The sequence below is a fragment of the Macaca nemestrina genome, chromosome 6 (genome assembly GCF_043159975.1).
Source record: "Macaca nemestrina isolate mMacNem1 chromosome 6, mMacNem.hap1, whole genome shotgun sequence".
NCBI classification, from domain to species: domain Eukaryota; kingdom Metazoa; phylum Chordata; class Mammalia; order Primates; family Cercopithecidae; genus Macaca; species Macaca nemestrina.
The window spans coordinates 148,455,635-148,476,030 of NC_092130.1; the positions used below are offsets into that span (position 1 = coordinate 148,455,635).

Here is a 20,396-nt window from a genome sequence, read left to right on the forward strand (position 1 = left end):
ATCAAATAAATTTGAAATTCTTATGAACTGTATTATGTTTAATTTTATTTAGCATTCAGATTACTTACTTTGAACAAATCCTTAAGTAACAATACCTGCTTTTGTGGCCTTTCCTTTACCACTGCAATGAGGATTGAAAATGGTGTTCTGCCTTCAAATTAGTTGTTCTTTTGTCATGAATCCATGGTGATAAAATAAAGAAAATATAGGTAGAGTTCTGTTGTAATGTTGCTCTGACATCAGAATTGCTGTGTGCTATCTAAACCTTTACAATAGTATAATTGCAGTAACTTACAAAAGGCATGTAATTTTTAAAATGTTTATTACAGGCCTAGCACAATGGCTCCTACCTGTAATCCCAGCACTTTAGGAAGCTGAGGTGGGAAGGTCACTTGAGGCCAGGAGTTCAAAACCAGCCTTATTTGTATAGCAAGACCCTATGTCTACAAAAGACAAACTTAAAAATTAGCCGGATGAGATGGCGCATACCTGTAGTCCCAGCTACTCAGGAGACTGAGGTCAGAATGCAGTGAACTATGATTGCACCACTGCACTTCAGCCTGGGTGGGAGGGCAAAACCATGTTTGTCTGTGTGTCTGTCTGTCTCTTTCTCTCTCTCTCTCTCTCTCTCCCTCCCACCCCCCTCTGCCCCCCACCCCCTCTCCCTCCTCCCTCCCTCTCTCTTACACACAACACACACACACACACACACACACACAATGTTTATTATATATTTTATTTCTAAACAGTGTCTTATGATGAGTGTTTCAGCAAAAAAATCTGTTATTGAGGTGGGCACAGTGGCCCATGCCTGTAGTTCCAGGTACTCAAGAGACTAAGGCAAGAGGATCTTTTGAGGCCAGCCTGGGCACATAGCGAGACCCTATCTCAAAAAAAAACCAAATCTGCCACAGTATTGATGAACGTTGAAAACAGTATGCTAAGTGCAAGAATCCAGGCACGCAAAAGGTCCCATGTTGCGTGATTCCATTTATATGAAATACCAAGAATATATAAATCCATAGAGACAAGTTGCTTAATGGGTAAGGGGGTTTACTTTGGGGTAATGGAAATGTTTTGGAACTTGATATGCACAACATAGTATAATAATGCTGCTGAATTATTCACTTTAAAATGTTTAATGTTATCTTTTTTGAGACAGGGTTTCACTCTGTCACTCGGGCTGGAGTGCAGTGGCATGATCACGACTAACTGCACCCTCGACTTCCCAGGCTTAAGTGATCCTCCTAACTCAGCCTCCCACGTGCATAGGACTATAGGTGCATGCTACCATGCCTGGTTAGATTTTTTTTTTAATTTTTTGTAGAGGTAAGGTCTCACTATGTTGCCCAGCCTGGTCTGAAACCCCTGGATCCAAGGGATCCTCCCAACTTGGCCTCCAGAAGTGTTGGGTTTATAGGTGTGAGCCACCATGCTTGACCAGTTTTTTTGTTTTTTGTTTTAAGAATGGTATATCAAATGTAAAGGAATCATTCTCAAAGAAAGGTGGAGAAAACTGCTGTAATTATTCTTCCTGCCCAAATACCAGTTGAAATACATTAACATTTCTTTTCACATATTTTACTGGCTTTCAGAGGTATTTGTAAGTAATACAGATTTTAGTGGTGGCGGTTTGTACTAATAGTTCTCCTGGCTGTTGCTGATAGAACCAACAAAGAGTTCTAAAATGATAGGACACTGACATCGCAGGACAAAGAACAGTCTCAGCTTACAAAAAAATCCGCAAACGGCACATGAACTAACTCAGCCTTTAGATAACCCCTAACAAAAATCATCTATTTAACTGTATGCACACCCCCAAATCACTAAAAGCTGTAAGTAAACCTTTTCCCTCCAAGACGTGACCATTTTTATTAAGACTTTCATATATTTCACCATATAAAATAAAGTGCTGTGAGTAAATATATTACAAAAATGCAACAACCTGCAGATGGGCTTACAAATCAAAGTCTGTTGTGCATATATCAATAGTGATCCATGTCAACTGGACTATGTAAGTGGCTTTTGTATATACAATTGCCTATTGTTATGGTATTCATAAAATCCTATTTTAAGAGCATAAACATCTTAATTTGTACAATGGGAATGATAGTCATATCTACCTTCAGAATATGATAATAATGATTAGAATTGGTTAATATTTGTGAAGACTTAGAGCATCACTTAGCGAGGATAAGCACTCAGTAAGTGGTAGCTATAATGAAGAGGATAACTGCTACTACTGTTATTCAGCCAGAACTCCTAGTGCTAGTGATTGTTTCTAGTTTGTTACAAATTAAGAGCTGGGCAGAATATTTTTTTGTGCTTTCGTTATGTAGTAGTAGCCCTATTGTAAATCTTAGTACTGCCATTGCTGGGCTAATTAATGTGTATCTGAAAATTTTGTGGCCAGGTGCAGTGGCTCACACTTGTAATCTTAGCACTTGGGGAGACTGAGGTGGGCAGATGACCTGAGGTCGAGAGTTTGAGACCAGCCTGACCAACATGGAGAAACTCCTGTGTCTACTAAAAATACAAAATTAGCCGGGCGTGTGGTGGCTTATTCCTGTAATCCCAGCTACTTGGGAGGCGGAGGCAGGAGAATCGCTTGAACCGGGGAGGTGGAGGTTGCAGTGAGCTGAGATTGCGCCATTGCAGCCTGGACAACAAGAGTGAAACTCCGTCTCTTGTTGGGGGAAAAAAAAGTTTTGGTACAGTTTGTCACTTGTGCTTTAAAGGAAAATTTTACTGGTTTACACTCCCACCAATGAAAGTGCCTGTGTTACTGAAATCTCATCAAGTGGCTTTTTTGTGTTTTTAGTAGGGACAGGGTTTTGCCATGTTGGGCAGGCTGGTCTCAAACTCCTGACCCCAGGTGATCTGCCCACCTTGATCTCCCAGAGTGCTGGGATTACAGGCATGAGCCACCACACCCAGCCGGCTGCAGTGAATTATAATCACACCACTGCATTCCAGTCTAGGAAACAGAGTAAGACCCTGTCTCTCAAAAAATAAATAAAAAGCAAATATTACAGTGGAGTGCAGTGGCGTTCACTTGTAGTCTCAGCTACTGGGGAAACTGAGGTAGGATTACTTGACCCCAGGAGTTCACGCTCAGCTGCAGTGTGCTATGATCGTTCCTGCGAATAACTACTGCACTCCATCCTGGGCAACGTAGCGAGAATGTGTCTGTAAAAAAAAAATTAAAAAAATTTTTAAAGCAAATATTATAATCCTTGATTTTTTGAATCATTTAATATGGGGATCTTTTTCTATCTCCAGTTATATTAAATCTTAATAAGTTACTATCTTATATAATTATAGCTACCAAGACCCTTTACATTACAACCTGAAGTGTTGTAATCCTTAATTTGATTCTGTTTATTTCTGATATTATCTTTTTACTTTTGAATTATATTCTTCCATTTTCATTGCTCTTTTAACTATAGATATCTGCTTGGAGAACAGCTATGTTCTTTAGAAAATTAATATGTTTTAATTGCTTACTTCACAGCAAATGGTGTCAGAGACAGGTAGTTTACTTAGTTTTATTGTGTGTGTTTAAGTATATTGACTTTTGTGTTCCATGAATAATTCATTTCTTGACTTTTAATTAATTTCTGCTTTTACCTGCTGATATAAATCAGAAATGCCTCATTCTTAAAAGTCAGTCAATAAACAGATTTTGAAAAAGCTTTGAGTCACTTGAAACACATTTTTATGTCTTGACATACCTGAACTGTAGCTGATTATTTAATCTTCACTTTTCTCATAACATTTGCTAAAAGTACTCAGTAAAAATTTGAAGCATTTATCGAAAGTTGCGTATTTTATGACTTCAATTTTGTGTTTTAATCACAACATCAGTATTTTGCTAATTATTACTCTTGGTTTATTTTATCACTGAATTGTCAGGATTAATTCTCATATTCTTTCCAAAATCATTCCATGTCATAATCATTTACTAAGTATTTACAAAATTCTGGCTACTTGTACTAGGCAGGTGGATTCAAGATGAGTAACACTGACCTTATCCTCAAGGGTCACAGTCCTTTTGCGTCTTAAAATATTCCATACATAGGCCGGGCGCGGTGGCTCATGCCTGTAATCCCAGCACTTTGGGAGGCCGAAGTGGGTGGATCACGAGGTCAGGAGATTGAGACCGTCCTGGCTAACACGGTGAAACCCTGTCTCTACTGAAAATACAAAAAAATTAGCCGGGCGTGGTGGCGGGCGCCTGTAGTCCCAGCTACTTGGGAGGCTGAGGCAGGAATGGCTTGAACCCGGGAGGCGGAGCTTACAGTGAGCCAAGATGGCGCCACTGCACTCCAGCCTGGGCGACAGAGCGAGACTCCGTCTCAAAAAAAATATTGCATACACATGCATATTCCATACATATACATAGAGTTTTCTACATGACTGAAGCTTGTCCCTTAAAATATTAAAACTTCACTTTAAAATGAAAATCCATAAAAAATGAAAAATGTCTTGAGGGTCTGTGTGCTATAATGCCTGTAATCCCAAGGCTTTGGGAGGCCAAGGCAGTTGGTTTACATGAGTCCAGGAATCCAAAACCAGCCTGGACAGCATTGTGAGACTCCATCTCTGCATAAATTAGGCATGGTGGCTGCGCCTATTGTCCCAGTCGTACAGTGGCACGACAACAGCTCACTGCAACCTCAAGCTCTTGGGCTCAAGAGATCCTGAGTTGAGGTGGGAGGATCACTTGAGCCCAAGAGCTTGAGGCTGCAGTGAGCCATGATCCTGTCACTTCATTCTAGCCTGGGTGACAGAACAAGACCCTTTCTCAAAACAAAAAAGAATCTTGAACATCTTCCTGCTTTCTTCAATGGAATAAACTGAGCCGTCTTAACTTTTTAAATTGTGACTTACATTTATCATTATTAATATCCATTATTTTCAGGTTTTTTCCAGTCATGCTGGAAGCTATCATTTATTTTTCATAACTGTTACTGTGTACTGTTTCTTCACATTGTCATCTCTTGAAATGTAAAGTGTCTAAGAAATGGCCTTGGAGTGAATAGGTTGACATAGTTTTTGCCTCTGATAAGTCCATGAGCTTTTTTCGTGTGTAGCCAAAAGTATGGATTCTCATTCTCACTAATGTCTTTTCAGCTTTCATTATCATCTTAAGGATTTCATAGTGGTTCCAAACTAGTTTCTTTGAATTACTGTTAGTAGTCTTATTTAAACTTTAAGTAAAAGCTACAACATGGATAAACCTTAAATATTACGCTAAGTGAGAGAAGTCAAACACAAAGCCACGTATTACATGGTTCCACTTGTATAAAACGTCCAGAGTAGGCAAATCTGTATAAACTGGAAGCGATTTAGGGGTTGCCAAGGGCTAGAAGAAAGGGAGAATGGAGAATGACTACTAGTGGGTATGTGGTTTCTTTTGGAGATCATGAAAATGTTCTGGGATTAGGTAATGGTGATTATTGAACAACTTTGTGAATATGCTGAAAACTACTGAATTGTACAGTTTAAAAGGGTGAATCTTATATGTGAATTATATCTCAATTTTTAAAAATCTAAATACAAATGTTTCCCATGAGACCCTTCAAAACACCTCTCCCTGCATTGGGTTTTTGTTTTGTTTTTGTGTGTGTGAAGAGAGATGGTCTCACTCCATCACTCAGGCTGCTAGAGTGCAATGGCGCAATGTCAGCTTACTGCAGCCTCAACCTCCCAGGCTCAAGTGATCCTCCCGCCTCAGTCCCCCAAGTAGCTGGGGCCACCAGCACGTGCCACCACATCCAGCTAATTTTTGGGTTTTTTTGGTTTTTTTTTTTTGTAGAGATGGGGTTTTGCCATCTTGCCCAGGCTGGTCTTTAACTCCTGAGCTCAGGCAATCTGCCTCCCAAAATGTTGGGATTACAGATACGAGCCACTGTGCCCTGCCTATTCCTTAATTTTGAATGTTTTTACGTTATATGTGATATTTATTTTCTGTTTTTGTGACTTGTTCTATGTAGCTTTTTCAATCTTTAAAATTTTAGTTTGTCATTCTAGTGTTTGAAAATGAGTAATTCCTTTGGTAAGCTGTTAAACACATTTTTATGTTGTATTTTTAGGCTATGGAGTTGTTAGTAGAGAAAGCAATCAGCAGTGCTTCTAGCCCTCAGAGCCCTGGGGATGCACTGAGAAGAGTTTTTGAGTGCATTTCTTCAGGGATTATCCTTAAAGGTAACTTTTACTTTGTTTCTAATGAAGTAAAATGAAGTTTACTCATTTGCTGGTTGAGTAATTTTTTTATAAGTGGACAATGCAGATGATTTCCTCTCCCTGTGATGATTGCTATAGGTAGTCCTGGACTTCTGGATCCTTGTGAAAAGGATCCCTTTGATACCTTGGCAACAATGACTGACCAGCAGCGTGAAGACATCACGTCCAGTGCACAGGTACTAGTATTCCTAAATCCAGAGCCCTATTGGGTTACTCCATTAAGGTTTTATTTTTCTGTTATTGTCTTAATATTATAAGTCACTATATAATATTCATTCTTCTTCTTCTGTAGTAAGCAAGCCCTTAGGATATTAAAATAGCTTGCCCAAAACTAGATTTCACTAATAGAATTTAAAATTTTATTATTTAATTCTGTGGGCATTTCTAAGTGTATTATACAAATACAGCAGTATTTTCAGTGTCTCATTAAATCTGGCTAATAGATTATATATCAAAATCAACAGAAATTCTTATGTCCTCTGGTTGTACAAAAGTAATTTGCTGTGGTGTTTATGGTCATTATTGTTATAATTTAACCTTTCCTGCCACTGTCAAAGTAAATAAAAATGTTGGCTCTGGAGACAGACTCCCTGGATTTGATTACCAGCTCTGCCATCTCATCTATAATATGGATATAAAAGCAATATATGTCTCAGACAGGATTGTTGAGGAGATTAAATGAGTTAATATGTGTAACCATCTTAGCACCTGGTATATGGAAGGATATTAAATGTTAGCTAGTATTATCATCATCTTATTAACCCTATTGAATAATTATGAAAAGGAAAAAAACATTGACCTCAATGAATGAATGGAAAAAAATTTTCCTTTGTTGATTCCAGAAATGTGCTGAGTAGGGGAAAAAAACATACTAGCTATGAACAGTAATCCACTCTAAGATGCTTGGGAGTTGTTGGATTTAAGATCTTCATTGGTTATCTTGAATAATTTGGAATTTGAAAGATGTCAGGATCAAAGTAAATTGTTATGCCAGAAATGGTATTGGGGGAGAGAGATTAGTAATAGAACATTATGAATATCTTACAGACTCACAACATGACCAAATTCTTATGCATTCGATGTTTTTATTTCTTTCATTTTATATTCTAGGGAAGAAGATAGTTGCCTTAAGTGTCTGTTCTTTTTCCCTTTAATACTTAAAGGAATTAGTTATAAATTTAAGGGAAAAGAAATTCAGGAGGAAACACACGAAAACTAACAAAATTCATCATTAAGAAGAATGCTTACTTTTCTAAAAATGTGACCTTAAAGAAAGTGGTCTGGTTTTAGGAGGACGTTTAGGAGAACATTTAGAAATGTTCTTAATAAAAGTGAAGGAGTTACATAACATGTAATGCATTTATGTAGCACTCATGACAGAATAGTTGCATGAGAAGGAAAACAGTGTTTCCTACGAGTTAAGGATAGGAAGAAGGAATGGCATGGCTCTAAAGGGGGTCTTGTGGCAACAGAACAGTTAACCATCTTGATTGTGATGGTAGTTACATAAGGCGGCACGTGTGATAAAATCGCATCGAGCTATTATGCATGCACACATAAATTAGTGCATATGTAACTGGTGAAATCTGAAGTTCCAATGTCAATTTCAGTTTGTTTTTGGGGGGCCTGTAGTGCCCATGTTAATGTCCCTCTTCCTTCCTTTGTCTCTGGAATGATTCCATATTTCCTTCCACAATGTCTACCTTTATTCTTGTATGCCACTGTATGTCTTTTCTCCAGTGATCCTTTTCAAGTTGCTTCTCCCAGATACAGCCTTTGTCATTTATTAAAATTCCTTCCTATAGGTAGGTATACATAGTTTGACATACCTTTAAAAGGGCAAAATTTATAGGGTTAATCATCCTTTCCCAAGAAGGAAATGGATTATAAAATAAACCTTTAATCCTCGATGATGATTAAAATTCCAAAATGTCTTTGTATGGGAATAATTTGTATCAATCTTCAAATTTAGTTTGATGCTAAATAATTGCTAGTAATATGGTAGAATTTTCTCTTTGTCAGACTTTAGAAATACCTACAAACTACACGCAGAACAAGAGATTGTAGGGTGCTCACTCAAACCTCAAATGCTATGTTGGTTTTACTTACTGGAGTATTCCTTCATTTAGAAACTCATAATAGGCCGGGCGCGGTGGCTCAAGCCTGTAATCCCAGCACTTTGGGAGGCCGAGACGGGCGGATCACGAGTTCAGGAGATCGAGACCATCCTGGCTAACACAGTGAAACCCCGTCTCTACTAAAATACAAAAAAAATTAGCCGGGCGAGGTGGCGGGCGCCTGTACTCCCAGCTACTCGGGAGGCTGAGGCAGGAGAATGGCGTGAACCCGGGAGGCGGGGCTTGCAGTGAGCTGAGATCCGGCCACTGCACTCCAGCCTGGGCAACAGAGCTAGACTCCGTCTCAAAAAAAAAAAAAAAAAAAGAAACTCATAATATATTAGCATAGGCTGGGCTGGGTGCAGTGGCTTACGCCTGTAATCCCAGCACTTAAAGAGGTTGCGGTGGGCGAGCCACCTGAGGTCGGGAGTTCAAGACCAACGTGGCAAAACCCTGTCTCTACTAAAAATACAAGAATTAGCCGGGCGTGGTGGCATGAGTGCCTGTAGTCCCAGCTACTTGGAAGGCTAAGGCACGAGAATCGCTTGAACCCAGGAGACACAGGTTGCAGTGAGCTGAAATCGCACCATTGCACTCCAGGCTGGGCAACAGAGTGAGACTCCATCTCAAAACTAATAATAGTTTTATTATATATTATTATATATAATATAATAATATATATTATTATAAACAATAATAGGCTGATGCTTAGTAAGAATACCTCTGGTAAAAATATATAAATATTCATTATTATAGATGAGTTATCTTTAGATAATTTCTATTAATGTAGAAGAAAACCCTATTCTGTTATCTTTAGGAAGGACCTTTCATAAGTCTCTCTCAATAAAGAATTAGTATATTGTGATAAATAATAGTAAATTATGACGATAAATATTCGTAGTTCTCACTTAAGTAGAGAAACACTCAGTACTGGCAAAAGTCCCTAGTAATTGTAGACTAAGTAGAATGCTGTATCGAGTCCTGACTGCAGATGACTTTGAGACTTTCAGGATTTTCCAAGCAGGTGTATGAGCCAGAATTCTTAGGAACTAGAATTATCTAACTTAGGGGAAAAGTTTTGGAGCAATAAATTCCCATGTGGATGACTACAACCAGTAACTATCCTTTATCTCAAAATCAGAGGAGGGATTTAAAATAGTGTGAACAACAGTCACTTTGAAAAACAGGTTAGGGCCAGGCACAGTGGCTCACGCCTGTAATCTCAACACGTTGGGAGGCTGAGGCAAGAGGATCGGTTGAGCCCATGAGTTCAAGAAAGACCTGGCAACATAGCATAACCATATATCTATAAAAAAAATGTTTAATTAGCTCTAGGCATGGTGGCATGCACCTGTGATCCCAGCTACTTAGGAGGCTTGAGGTGGGAGGATCACTTAAGCCCAGGAAGTTGAAGGTTCAGTGAGCAACGGCTCATGCCTATAATCCGAACACTTTGCAAGGCTGAGGTGGGAGGATCTCTTGAGCCCAGGAGTGCATTACCAGCCTGAGCAACATAGCAAGACCTCATCACTTAAAAAAAGGAAAAGGAAAACAGGTTAGCAGCTCCTCAGTAAGTTAAACATGGATTGCTATATGCCTCAGCAACTCTTTGATACCTGGATATATACTCAACTGAAAAAAATATGTCCCCGCAAAAACTCGTACACAAATGTTCAAAACAGCATTATGTGTGATAGTCAAAAAGTAGCAACAACCTAAATGTCCATCAATTGATGAATGGGTAAATAAACAAATACAGTCACACATTAGAATATTATTCAGCCAGCCATTAAAAGAAATAAAGTACTGACACATGCTATGATGTGAATGAACCTTAAAAAGTTTATCCTCATTATCTCATTTATATGAAATACTCATAATAGGCAATGGTAGTTCTTAGGACCTGAGGATAGAGGGGTTGGGGAGTAACTGCTGTTGGGCTTGGGGTTTCCATTTAGGGTAATGAAAATGTTCTAGGATAAGATAATAGTGATAGTTGAGTAACTTTGTAAGTATTCTGAAAACTTCTGAATTTTACATTTTTAAGGCATACATTTTAAAGGTATGTGAATTTTACCAGAAAAAAAGTCTAGTTACATTGAAGGCTATAACTATGTAGAGAAAGTTGCTGTTTAATCAAGTGACTGTAACATTTCCTTGAATTAGGTTAAGTGGGTATATCCCTAGAAATGGAGGGATAGATTAAATCATGTCTCTGAAGTCCTCCTAGTTTCAAGATTTTAAGAAATCTTTTGAAATTGGTGCCAAAGATATTCTTACATAGACATGGTCATGTAGTGAAAAATTATTTTTATTCATGAAGTAACAAGGAATTTCTTTTCTTTCTTTTTTTTTTTTTTTTTTTTTCTTGAAACTGAGTCTCGCTCTGTCACCCAGGCTGGAGTGCAATGGCGTGATCTCAGCTCACCTCCGCCTCTTGAGTTCAAGCGGTTTTCCTGCCTCAGCCTCCTGAGTAGCTGGGATTACAGGCACGCGCCACCACCCCCCGGCTAATTTTTGTATTTTTAGTAGAGACCGGATTTCACCATGTTGGCCGGGCTGGTGTGGAGCTCCTGACCTCGTGATCACCTTGGTCTCCCAAAGTGCTGGAATTACAGGCGTGAGCCACCGCACCGGTCAAGGATTTTCTTTACTGATCATAGTGATTTCAGTCATACACAATGTTTCTGTACTGATGCAAATATTTTTTTGTGTTCTAAGGAAGGAATCTTTTGGCATTGGCTACTATTAGGGAGCAACTTACACTCATTGAAAACCAGCTGCACTTTGGGAGGCCGAGACGGGTGGATCACGAGGTCAGGAGATCGTGACCATCCTGGCTAACACGGTGAAACCCCGTCTCTACTAAAAAATACAAAAAACTAGCCGGGCGAGGTGGCGGGCACCTGTAGTCCCAGCTACTCGGGAGGCTGAGGCAGGAGAATGGCGTAAACCCGGCAGGCGGAGCTTGCAGTGAGCTGAGATCCGGCCACTGCACTCCAGCCTGGGCGACAGAGTGAGATTCCGTCTCAAAAACAAAAAAAAAAAAAAAGAAAACCAGCTGCAGTATCAGTACATTTTTAAGATTGCATAGTGAATGGCACATTCTTCTGGCTGAAAGTAAACAACCCATTAAATAGATGTTAGCATGTCTTTAAACTTTAGGGCAGGGGTATCCAGTCTTTTGGCTTCCCTGGGCCACATTGTAGGAAGAATTGTCTTGGGCCATGCATAAAATACACTAACACTAGTAATAGCTGATGGGCTAAAAAGAAAAAAAAAATCTCATAATGTTTTTAAAAAGTTTATGAATTTGTGTTGGGCCACATTCAACGCTGAGGGCCACAGATTGGACAAACTTGCTTTAGGGGTTTTTTGGTTTTGTTTGTGCTGTTTATTGAGACAGTCTCACTCTGTCACACAGGCTGTAGTGCAGTGGCACCATCTGGGCCCACTGCAGCCTCAACCTCCCTGTCTCACACCATCCTGCCTCAGCCTTGCAAGTAGTTGGAATCACAGGTGTGTGACACCATGCCCAGCTAATTATTTGTAGAGACAGGGTCTCCCTGTGTTTCCCAGGCTGGGCTCAAGTGATCTTCCCCCCTCCACCTCCCGAAGTGCTTAGCCACCATGCCTGGCTAAGCTTTAGAATTTTAATAAATTTATTTTAATAAATTTTAATAAAAGAAAAAAGTAAAAACACAAGATGATATGATTCAGTGCCAAAGTTTGCCTTCTCTTCCCTTATCTTGGAAAACAATAGGCTCTTTTTGGCTCTCAGTTCTGCTGATAGTTCAATATGCCCTTCAGCCAAGAGCATTAATTAACATTTGATCTGAACTTTCCCATCTCCCTTTTTTTTTTAATTTAAAAAAAGTTAATTAAAATTTCAGAGGGAGAAGAGGATAGAACTTTAAAAATTGATTAAAATTTTCTTTTTTTTTTTTTTTTTCTTTTTCTTTCTTTTTTGTTTTTTTTGAGGTGGAGTCTCACTCTGTCCACTCAGGCTGGAGTGCAACCGCCTCCCAAGTAGCTGGGACTACAGGCACCCGCCACCACGCCTGGCGAATTTTTTGTATTTTTAGTAGAGACAGGGTTTCACCGTGTTAGCCAGGATGGTCTGGATCTCCTGACCGCGTGAGCCACCACGCCCAGCCTTAAATTTTCCTTTTTTTATTTTTTGAGACAGAGTCTCTCTCTGTCACCCAGGCTAGATTGCAGTGGCACAATTTTGACTCTCACTGCAACCTCTGCCTCCCAGGTTCAAGCAATACTCCTGCCTCAGCCTCCCGAGTAGCTGGGGCTACAGGTGCACGCCACCATACCCGACTAATGTTTGTGTTTTTAGTAGAGATGGGGTTGCACCATGTTGGCCAGGCTGGTCTCAAACTCCTGACTTAAGTGATCCGCCCACCGTGGCCTCCCAAAGTGCTGAGATTACAGGCATGAGCCTCCACACTCAGCCGTTTTAATTTTCATTTGGAATTGGAAATACAAGAGAATTGCTAAGAAAAGTTCAACTCTACCAGATAGCAAAACATCCTAGAAAGCAACAGAAATTTAAACAATGTAGTTATGGCACAGAAGTAAACAGATAAACCTTTGGAATGGAAGAGCCTTGAAGTAGACCATTAGATATAAGGGAATTAATGTATGACAGACCTGATGCTTCAAATCAGTGGAAAAAGATGAATCATCAGCAAAGTGGTATTGAGATAACTGGCTAATCATCTAAGGAAAACACTGAACTATACATATATACAAGTAAATACCAAATGACTTAAGGAGCCACACATAAATTATCAAAGTATTAAGAAAAATAATTTTCACATAGGCAAGATCTTTTTAAGAAGTCTGTAAATACAAGAAGCCATGAAGGATATTATTGGAAATTTCATGTGCTATCTTTAAGCTTAAGCAAATGAGCCAGTAAAAATATGCTGCACCTCACTGATTGATTAAAAAATACAACTTGGCTGGCCCTGGTGGCTCACACCTATAATCCCAGCACTTTGGGAGGCCGAGGCAGGCAGATCTCCTGAGGTCAGGAGTTCAAGACCAGCATGGTCAACATGGTGAAACCCCATCTCTACTAAAAATACAAAAGTTAGCCTGGAGTGGTGGCACACGCCTGTAATCCCAGCTACTTTGGAGGATGAGGCAGGAGAATCGCTTGAACCCGAGAGGTGGAGGTTGCAGTGAGCCGAGATAGCGCCACTGCACTCCAACCTGGGCAACAGAGCAAGACTCTATCTCAAAAATAAATAAAAAAATAAATACAAGGTATAGCCAGGCATGAAGGCATATGCCTGTAATGTTGGCAGGTGCGCAGAGTTTGAGACCAGCCTGGGCAACATGGCGAAAATACCCCATCTCTGTGGAAAATACAAAAATGAGCCAGATGTGTTGGTGTGAGCCTGTGTTCCTGGCTACTTGGGAGGCTGAATGAGATCTGAGCCCAGGGAGGTCGAGGTTGCAGTGAGCTGTGATGGCACCACTGCACTCCAGCCTGGGCGACAGAGTGAGACCCTGTCTCAAAACTGTTGTGAATAACAATTAGATACTGTTTTGCCCATCATACTTGTGAGAATATTTTTCCGTTTATAGTATCCAGAAGGGGGAAGCAGACTTGCATACATGTTACTAGTGGATATATTAATCAGTATAAACTTGGGGGAGCTTCATTTGTTAGTATTCACCACTTTTATATGTTTAGCGGTCCCACTGATTAATAATAGTTCTTTCTCCAGGACTTGTCACGTAAGTGCACAGAAACATCTTAAAACAGGCATTCATTGTAATACAGTAATGAAAATACTGAAACCAGCCTAGGGTTTACCAGTAGAAAATTAGGTAAATAAGTTTAGTACATCCACATGAGTATAATTACAGTTCTTAAATTGTATGCTGTCTACCAAATGCCTAGGAAGGCCATCAGCAACCATTCTGTTAAAGCAGGTAGCTGCCATTTTTCTTTGTTTTCAACATCCTGCTTGTTTCTTTGATGTCACTTCTCATAATTTTTGTAATTTCGTGTGTGTTAAAGATTTTTTTTTTTACTTAATGTTTAAGAAAACAAAATGGCATGCACACAGAAAAGCTAGGAAATAAAAACATGAGAACATACAGATTATTTCAGTTGTATAAGTAATTCCTTTAAATGTCTCTTTCATTACACATGCTTTTTTACGTTGCATTTGGAGGGAGGTAAATGTAATAAGTATTGCTACTTGGGGTTTTTCAGTTAACTCAAAATTCTGACTCTTTTTGTTGCAGTTTGCATTGAGACTCCTTGCATTCCGCCAGATACACAAAGTTCTAGGCATGGATCCATTACCGCAAATGAGCCAACGTTTTAACATCCACAACAACAGGAAACGAAGAAGGGATAGTGATGGAGTTGATGGATTTGAAGCTGAGGGGAAAAAAGACAAAAAAGATTATGATAACTTTTAAAAAGTGTCTGTAAATCTTCAGTGTTAAAAAAACAGGTGCCCATTCGTTGGCTGTTTTTCATTCATAATAATGTCTACATTGAAAAATTTATCAAGAATTTAAAGGATTTCATGGAAGAACCAAGTTTTTCTATGACATTAAAAAATGTACGGTGTTAGGTATTATTTGAATGGAAAGACACCCAAAAAAAAAAAAAAGTGCTCCGACTAGGGGGAAAACAGTAGTTCTGATTTTTTTCCCATTATTTTGATTTTGTTTTCTGGTTGCCCTAGCTTCCCCCCCTATTTTTGTGTCTTTTATTAACTAGTGCGTTGTCTTATTAAATCTTCACTGTATTTAATGCAGGATTTGTGCTTCAGTTGCTCTGTGTATTTTGATATTTTTATTTAGAGGTTTTGTTTGCTTTTTGACACTAGTTGTAAGTTACTTTGTGTTATAGATGATATCCTTTACCCCATCTTAATATTTTACAGCAGTACGTTTTTTTGTAACGTGAGACTGCAGAGTTTGTTTTTCTATATGTGAAGGATTACAACACAAAAAGTTACCCTGCCATTCGAGTGCTCAGAACTGAATGTTTCTGCAGATCTTGTGGCATTTGTCTCTAGTGTGATATATAAAGGTGTAATTAAGACAGATTTCTGTTAATCTAATCAAGTTGGCTGTTAGTTGTGCATTAGCAGTATAAAAGCTAATATATACTATATGGTCTTGCAACAGTTTTAAAGCTTCTGCATAATAATAAAAATGCATGACATTTTTGTTTTTAATAGACTTTTAAAATTATAATTTTAGGTTTAACACGTAGATCTTTGTACAGTTGACTTTTTGACATAGCAAGGCCAAAAATAACTTTCTGAATATTTTTTTCTTGTGTATAAGTGGAAAGGGCATTTTTCACATATAAGTGGGCTAACCAATATTTTCAAAAGAACTTTATCATTGTGCAACTAACAACAGTAACTAGCCCTTAATTATGGTGACAGTTCCTTATTGGTGTGTGTGAGATTACTCTAGCAACTATTTACAGTATAACACAGATGATCTTCTCCACACATCCCATCACCCAGATAATTTACAGTTCTGTTAACGGTGAGGTTGATAAAGTATTACTGATAAAAAATTAAAATTAAGATTATCTAAGGAAAAAAACAAAATTATTTGGTGTGGCCATCTTACATGCTTATGTCTCCTACACAAAGCTAAATATTCTAGCAGTGATGTAATGAAAAATTACATCTTACTGTTGATGTATGTATGCTCTGGTACACAGATGTCATTTTGTTGTTACAGCACTACAGTGAAATACACAAAAAATGAAATTCATATAATGACTTAAATGTATTATATGTTAGAATTGACAACATAAACTACTTTTGCTTTGAAATGATGTATGCTTCAGTAAAATCATATTCAAATTTATTGAGTACTACATCTTGTTATTCCTGACAAATGTTTGTTGCCTAAGCACATAATTTTCAGAAAATTTTGTAATTCAATACTATATTGGCTTAATTTCTTTCTAGGGTCAGAATCTTCCCCCAAAGTCTTAGAGGGCCAGGAAACCATTGGAGACCACAAGGGAAACAGAACAGGAGACTCAGCCTTTTCTCCCGGATTCATAACATATAGATTATCTAATCTAAAAATCTGAAAAGATCAAAATCTGAAACTTTTTGAGGGCCTACATGACGTTCAAAGGAAATATTCATTGGACCATTTCCGATTTTCAGATTAGGGATACTCAACTGATATAAATATTCCAAAATCCAAAACAGTTCTGGTCCCAAGCATTTCAGCTAAGATATACTCAACCTGTACTATCTGTTTAACTTGGACAAAACTTTTTTTCCCTTTTTAAATTTTTCTGGGTCTCATTTTACTCTTCTTTAGAGTTTTGTTTCTCACAGTTCTCTTGGAAGAATGCTGACCTGGCACGATGGCTCACGCCTGTAATCCTAACACTTTTGGAAGCCGAGGCAGGCAGATCTGCTTGAGCTCGGGAGTTTGAGACCAGCCTGGGCAACATGACACAACCGCGCCTCTACTGAAAGTACAAAAATACTGGCTGAGCGTGGTGGTACATGCCTGTAGTCTCAGCTGCTCGGGAGGCTGAGGCAGAAGGATTGCTTGAGCCTGGGAGGTCAAGGCTGCAGTGAGATCACGCCACTGCACTCCAGCCTGAGGGACAGAGTGAGATCCTGTCTTGAAAAAAAAAAAAGGAATGGGAACTGACCTTTACTACATGTTGATTCTAGACCTTTACTACACATTGATTCTAGGCACCATGCTAGGTTTTTTTTATGTATTTTTGCATTTAAATCCCATTTAAAACTATCATAAATAAATTGTAGGCAGTATACGTCATAATTTTTTAGATGAGGAAACAAGCCCAGAATGGCTAAGTGAAGATTATACACCTTACGTCACTGTTTAAGTGACAGTTTCAAAGTTCATGGTCAGCACTTTGCCAGGCTGCTTCCTTCACCCTGCAATTACGTACTAAAGATGTTTTCAGCCCATCTGGGACCAAAATTTTGCATTTGGTTTGAGTGTCTTCATCCAAAAATACAATTGGTACCATTTAAATTTTTTACTAAAATAATTATTTCTGTGTTTTTTACATAGCTTGTTTCCATAGCTGTTGCTAGACCCACATTAGTTATATGAAAGAGTAACTTGGATTGAATATTCCTTAGTATCCTCTGCTTTGACAGTTCTTTTGTTTTGTTGTTTTGTTTTTTGAGACAGGGTCACGCTGTGTCCCCCAGGCTGGAATGCAGTAGCACGATCGTAGTTCACAGCAGCCTCGAACTCCTGGGCTCAAGCAATTCTCCTGCTTAAGCCTCCCAAGTAGCTAGGACTACAGGTGTGCGCCACTACACCCAGCTTTTTTTTTGTAGAAATGGAGGCCTTGCTATATTGCCCAGGCTGGTCTTGAACTTGTAGTCTTAAGCAGTCCTTACCCACCTTGGCCTCCCAAAGCACTGGGATTACAGGCATGAGCCACCACACCTGGCCTGACTTTTTTGTTGTTGTTTGAGACAGTTTCACTCTTGTCACCCAGGTTGGAGTTGAGTGGCGCTATCGTGGCTCACTGCAACCTCCACCTTCCAGGTTCAAGTGATTCTCATGCCTCAGCCTCCCAAGTAGCTGATATTACAGATGTGCACCACCACACCTGGCTAATTTTTGTATTTTTTGTAGTGACAGGGTTTTGCCATGTTGGGCAGGCTGCTCTTGTGAACTCCTGGCCTCAAGTGATCCACCTGCCTTGTTCTTCCAAAGTGCTGGGATTACAGGCTGGCCTGATTTTTTTTAAGTCAACAGTATTGTAAATAATTTTTCTGCTTCCTGAAAAAAGCAGAAGTCTTGTTTTTGCATGGTCATTACATTATTATGTGTTACGAATTTAAGCCGGGCGCGGTGGCTCACGCCTGTAATCCCAGCACTTTGGGAGGCCGAGGCGGGCGGGTCACAAGGTCAGGAGATCGAGACCACGGTGAAACCCCGTCTCTACTAAAAATACAAAAAATTAGCCGGGCGCGGTTGTGGGCGCCTGTAGTCCCAGCTACTCGGGAGGCTGAGGCAGGAGAATGGCGTGAACCCGGGAGGCGGAGCTTGCAGTGAGCCGAGATCGCGCCACTGCACTCCAACCTGGGTGACAGAGCGAGACTCCGTCTCAAAAAAAAAAAAAAAAAAGAAAAAAGCAGAAGTCTTGTTTTTGCATGGTCATTACATTATTATGTGTTACGAATTTATAAGCAGTTCCTTTAGAGGAGCCACCATTTTTTGAATTTGACAAAGCCATTTTATTTTTAAAAATTTCCCAATAAAGGACAAATACTGGCTGGGTGCGGTGGCTCATGCCTGTAATCTCAGCACTCTAGGAGGCCAAGGTGGGCGGATCACCTGAGGTCAGGAGTTCAATGCCAGCCTGGCCATGGTGAAACCCTGTCTCTACTGAAAATACAAAAATTAGACGGGCGTGGTGGTGTGCACCTGTAATCCCAGCTACTCGGGAGGCTGAGGCAGGAGAATTGCTTGAACCCGGGAGGCGGAGGTTGCAGTGAGCCGAGATCATGCCACTGCACTCCAGCCTGGGCAACAAGAGTAAAATTCCATCTCAAAAAAAAAAAGCACAAAGGACAAATATACAAAGATGATAATGTTCATAGCAGTGGGCTGAAACTTGATTGTTCATGAGTCATCTGAGGAACATTCTAAAAGTTAAGATTTCCAGCCAGGCATGCCTGTAATCCTAACAGTTTGGGAGGCCAAGGCAGGCAGATTGCTTGAGCCCAAGAGTTCAAGACTAGCCTGGAAAACGTGCAAAACCCTGTTCTAAAAAGTTAAGAGTTCTAAACCCGAACTGCAGAGATTCTTACTGAGACAGGCCAGAAAAGCCTGAGAATCTGCCGTTTAAGATGACTTTATATTAGGTAATTTATTTGAATGGGTGGTTCATACACATGATACTTAAAAAGTTGACAGGTATAAAGTGGTACATAGCATAAAGCAAGTAGTTTCGTTTACCTTACCTTCCAATTATGTTATTTCCCTTCCAAGAGGGAGTGTTGGCTCTTTGTGTGTCCTTCCACAGGTGATCACTGTATGTGTTAGCATGAATGGATGCATCGTGTTTGTTGTTTACAAAAATGATAGCATACTGTGTATGAGCTATACCTTGCTGCTTTTTATTTAATGTATCTAGGAGTCTTGGAGGTTATTATGTATCAGTACACATAGAGAAACTGCATTTTTAACAATTACTATAGGATTGTTCCAAATTAGATTTTTTTTTTTTCCTTAAATTTTATGTGGGAGACCACGCCATTGCACTCCAGCCTGGGCGACAAGAGCAAATAATCCATCACAAAAAGAAAAAAAGAAAAGCTGGGCACGGTGGCTCACGTCTATAATCTCAGCACTTTGGGAGGCTGAGGCGGGTGGATCTCCTGAGGTCAGGAGTTTGAGACCAGTCTGGCCGACATGGTGAAACCCCATCTCTACTAAAGATACAAAAATTAGCCGGACGTGGTGGCAGGCACCTGTAATCCCAGCTACTCAGGAGGCTGAGGCAGGAGAATGGCGTGAACCCAGGAAGCGGAGCTTGCAGTGAGCCAAGATCGTGCCACTGCACTCCAGCCTGGGTGACAGCAAGACTCCGTCTCAAAAAAAAAAAAAAAAAAGCCAGGCCACGGTGGCTCACACCTGAAATCTCAACACTTTGGGAGGCTGAGGCGGGCAGATCACAAGGTCAGGAGTTCAAGACCAGCCTGACCAACATGGTGAAACCCCGTCTCTACTAAAGATACAAAAAGTAGCCGGCTGTGGTGGCACACACCACTAATCCCAGCTACTCAGAAGGCTGAGACAGGAGAAAGCTTTAACCCAGGAGATGGAGGTTGCAGTGAGCTGAGATCGCACCACTGCACTCCAGTCTGGGCGACAGGGCGAGACTCCATCTAAAAAAAATTTTTTTAAATGTACATGGTTCTGATACAAATTGTGGATCATGCTTTAATAAATGCTGTATAGCAATGACCATAATGTACTCTACAGTGCAAAACT

The 20,396-nt window shown here is 39.8% G+C and overlaps 1 protein-coding gene across 3 annotated transcripts in view; it reads left to right on the top strand.

Annotated features, from left to right (window-relative positions):
* LOC105473024 (zinc finger RNA binding protein) overlaps nucleotides 1-16,244 on the top strand; it is an 88,149-nt gene extending 71,905 nt beyond the window's left edge. For all 3 annotated transcript variants that reach the window (XR_011625097.1, XM_011726588.3, XM_071099055.1), the window contains 3 exons: nucleotides 6,099-6,210; nucleotides 6,328-6,425; nucleotides 14,643-16,244. Coding sequence is in view for 2 of the 3 variants with exons in the window: in XM_011726588.3 (XP_011724890.1) it covers nucleotides 6,099-6,210; nucleotides 6,328-6,425; nucleotides 14,643-14,822 (390 nt within the window). In the remaining variant the exon portion in view is untranslated. The remainder of the gene's footprint in view (nucleotides 1-6,098; nucleotides 6,211-6,327; nucleotides 6,426-14,642) is intronic.
* Nucleotides 16,245-20,396: the final 4,152 nt, after the last annotated feature.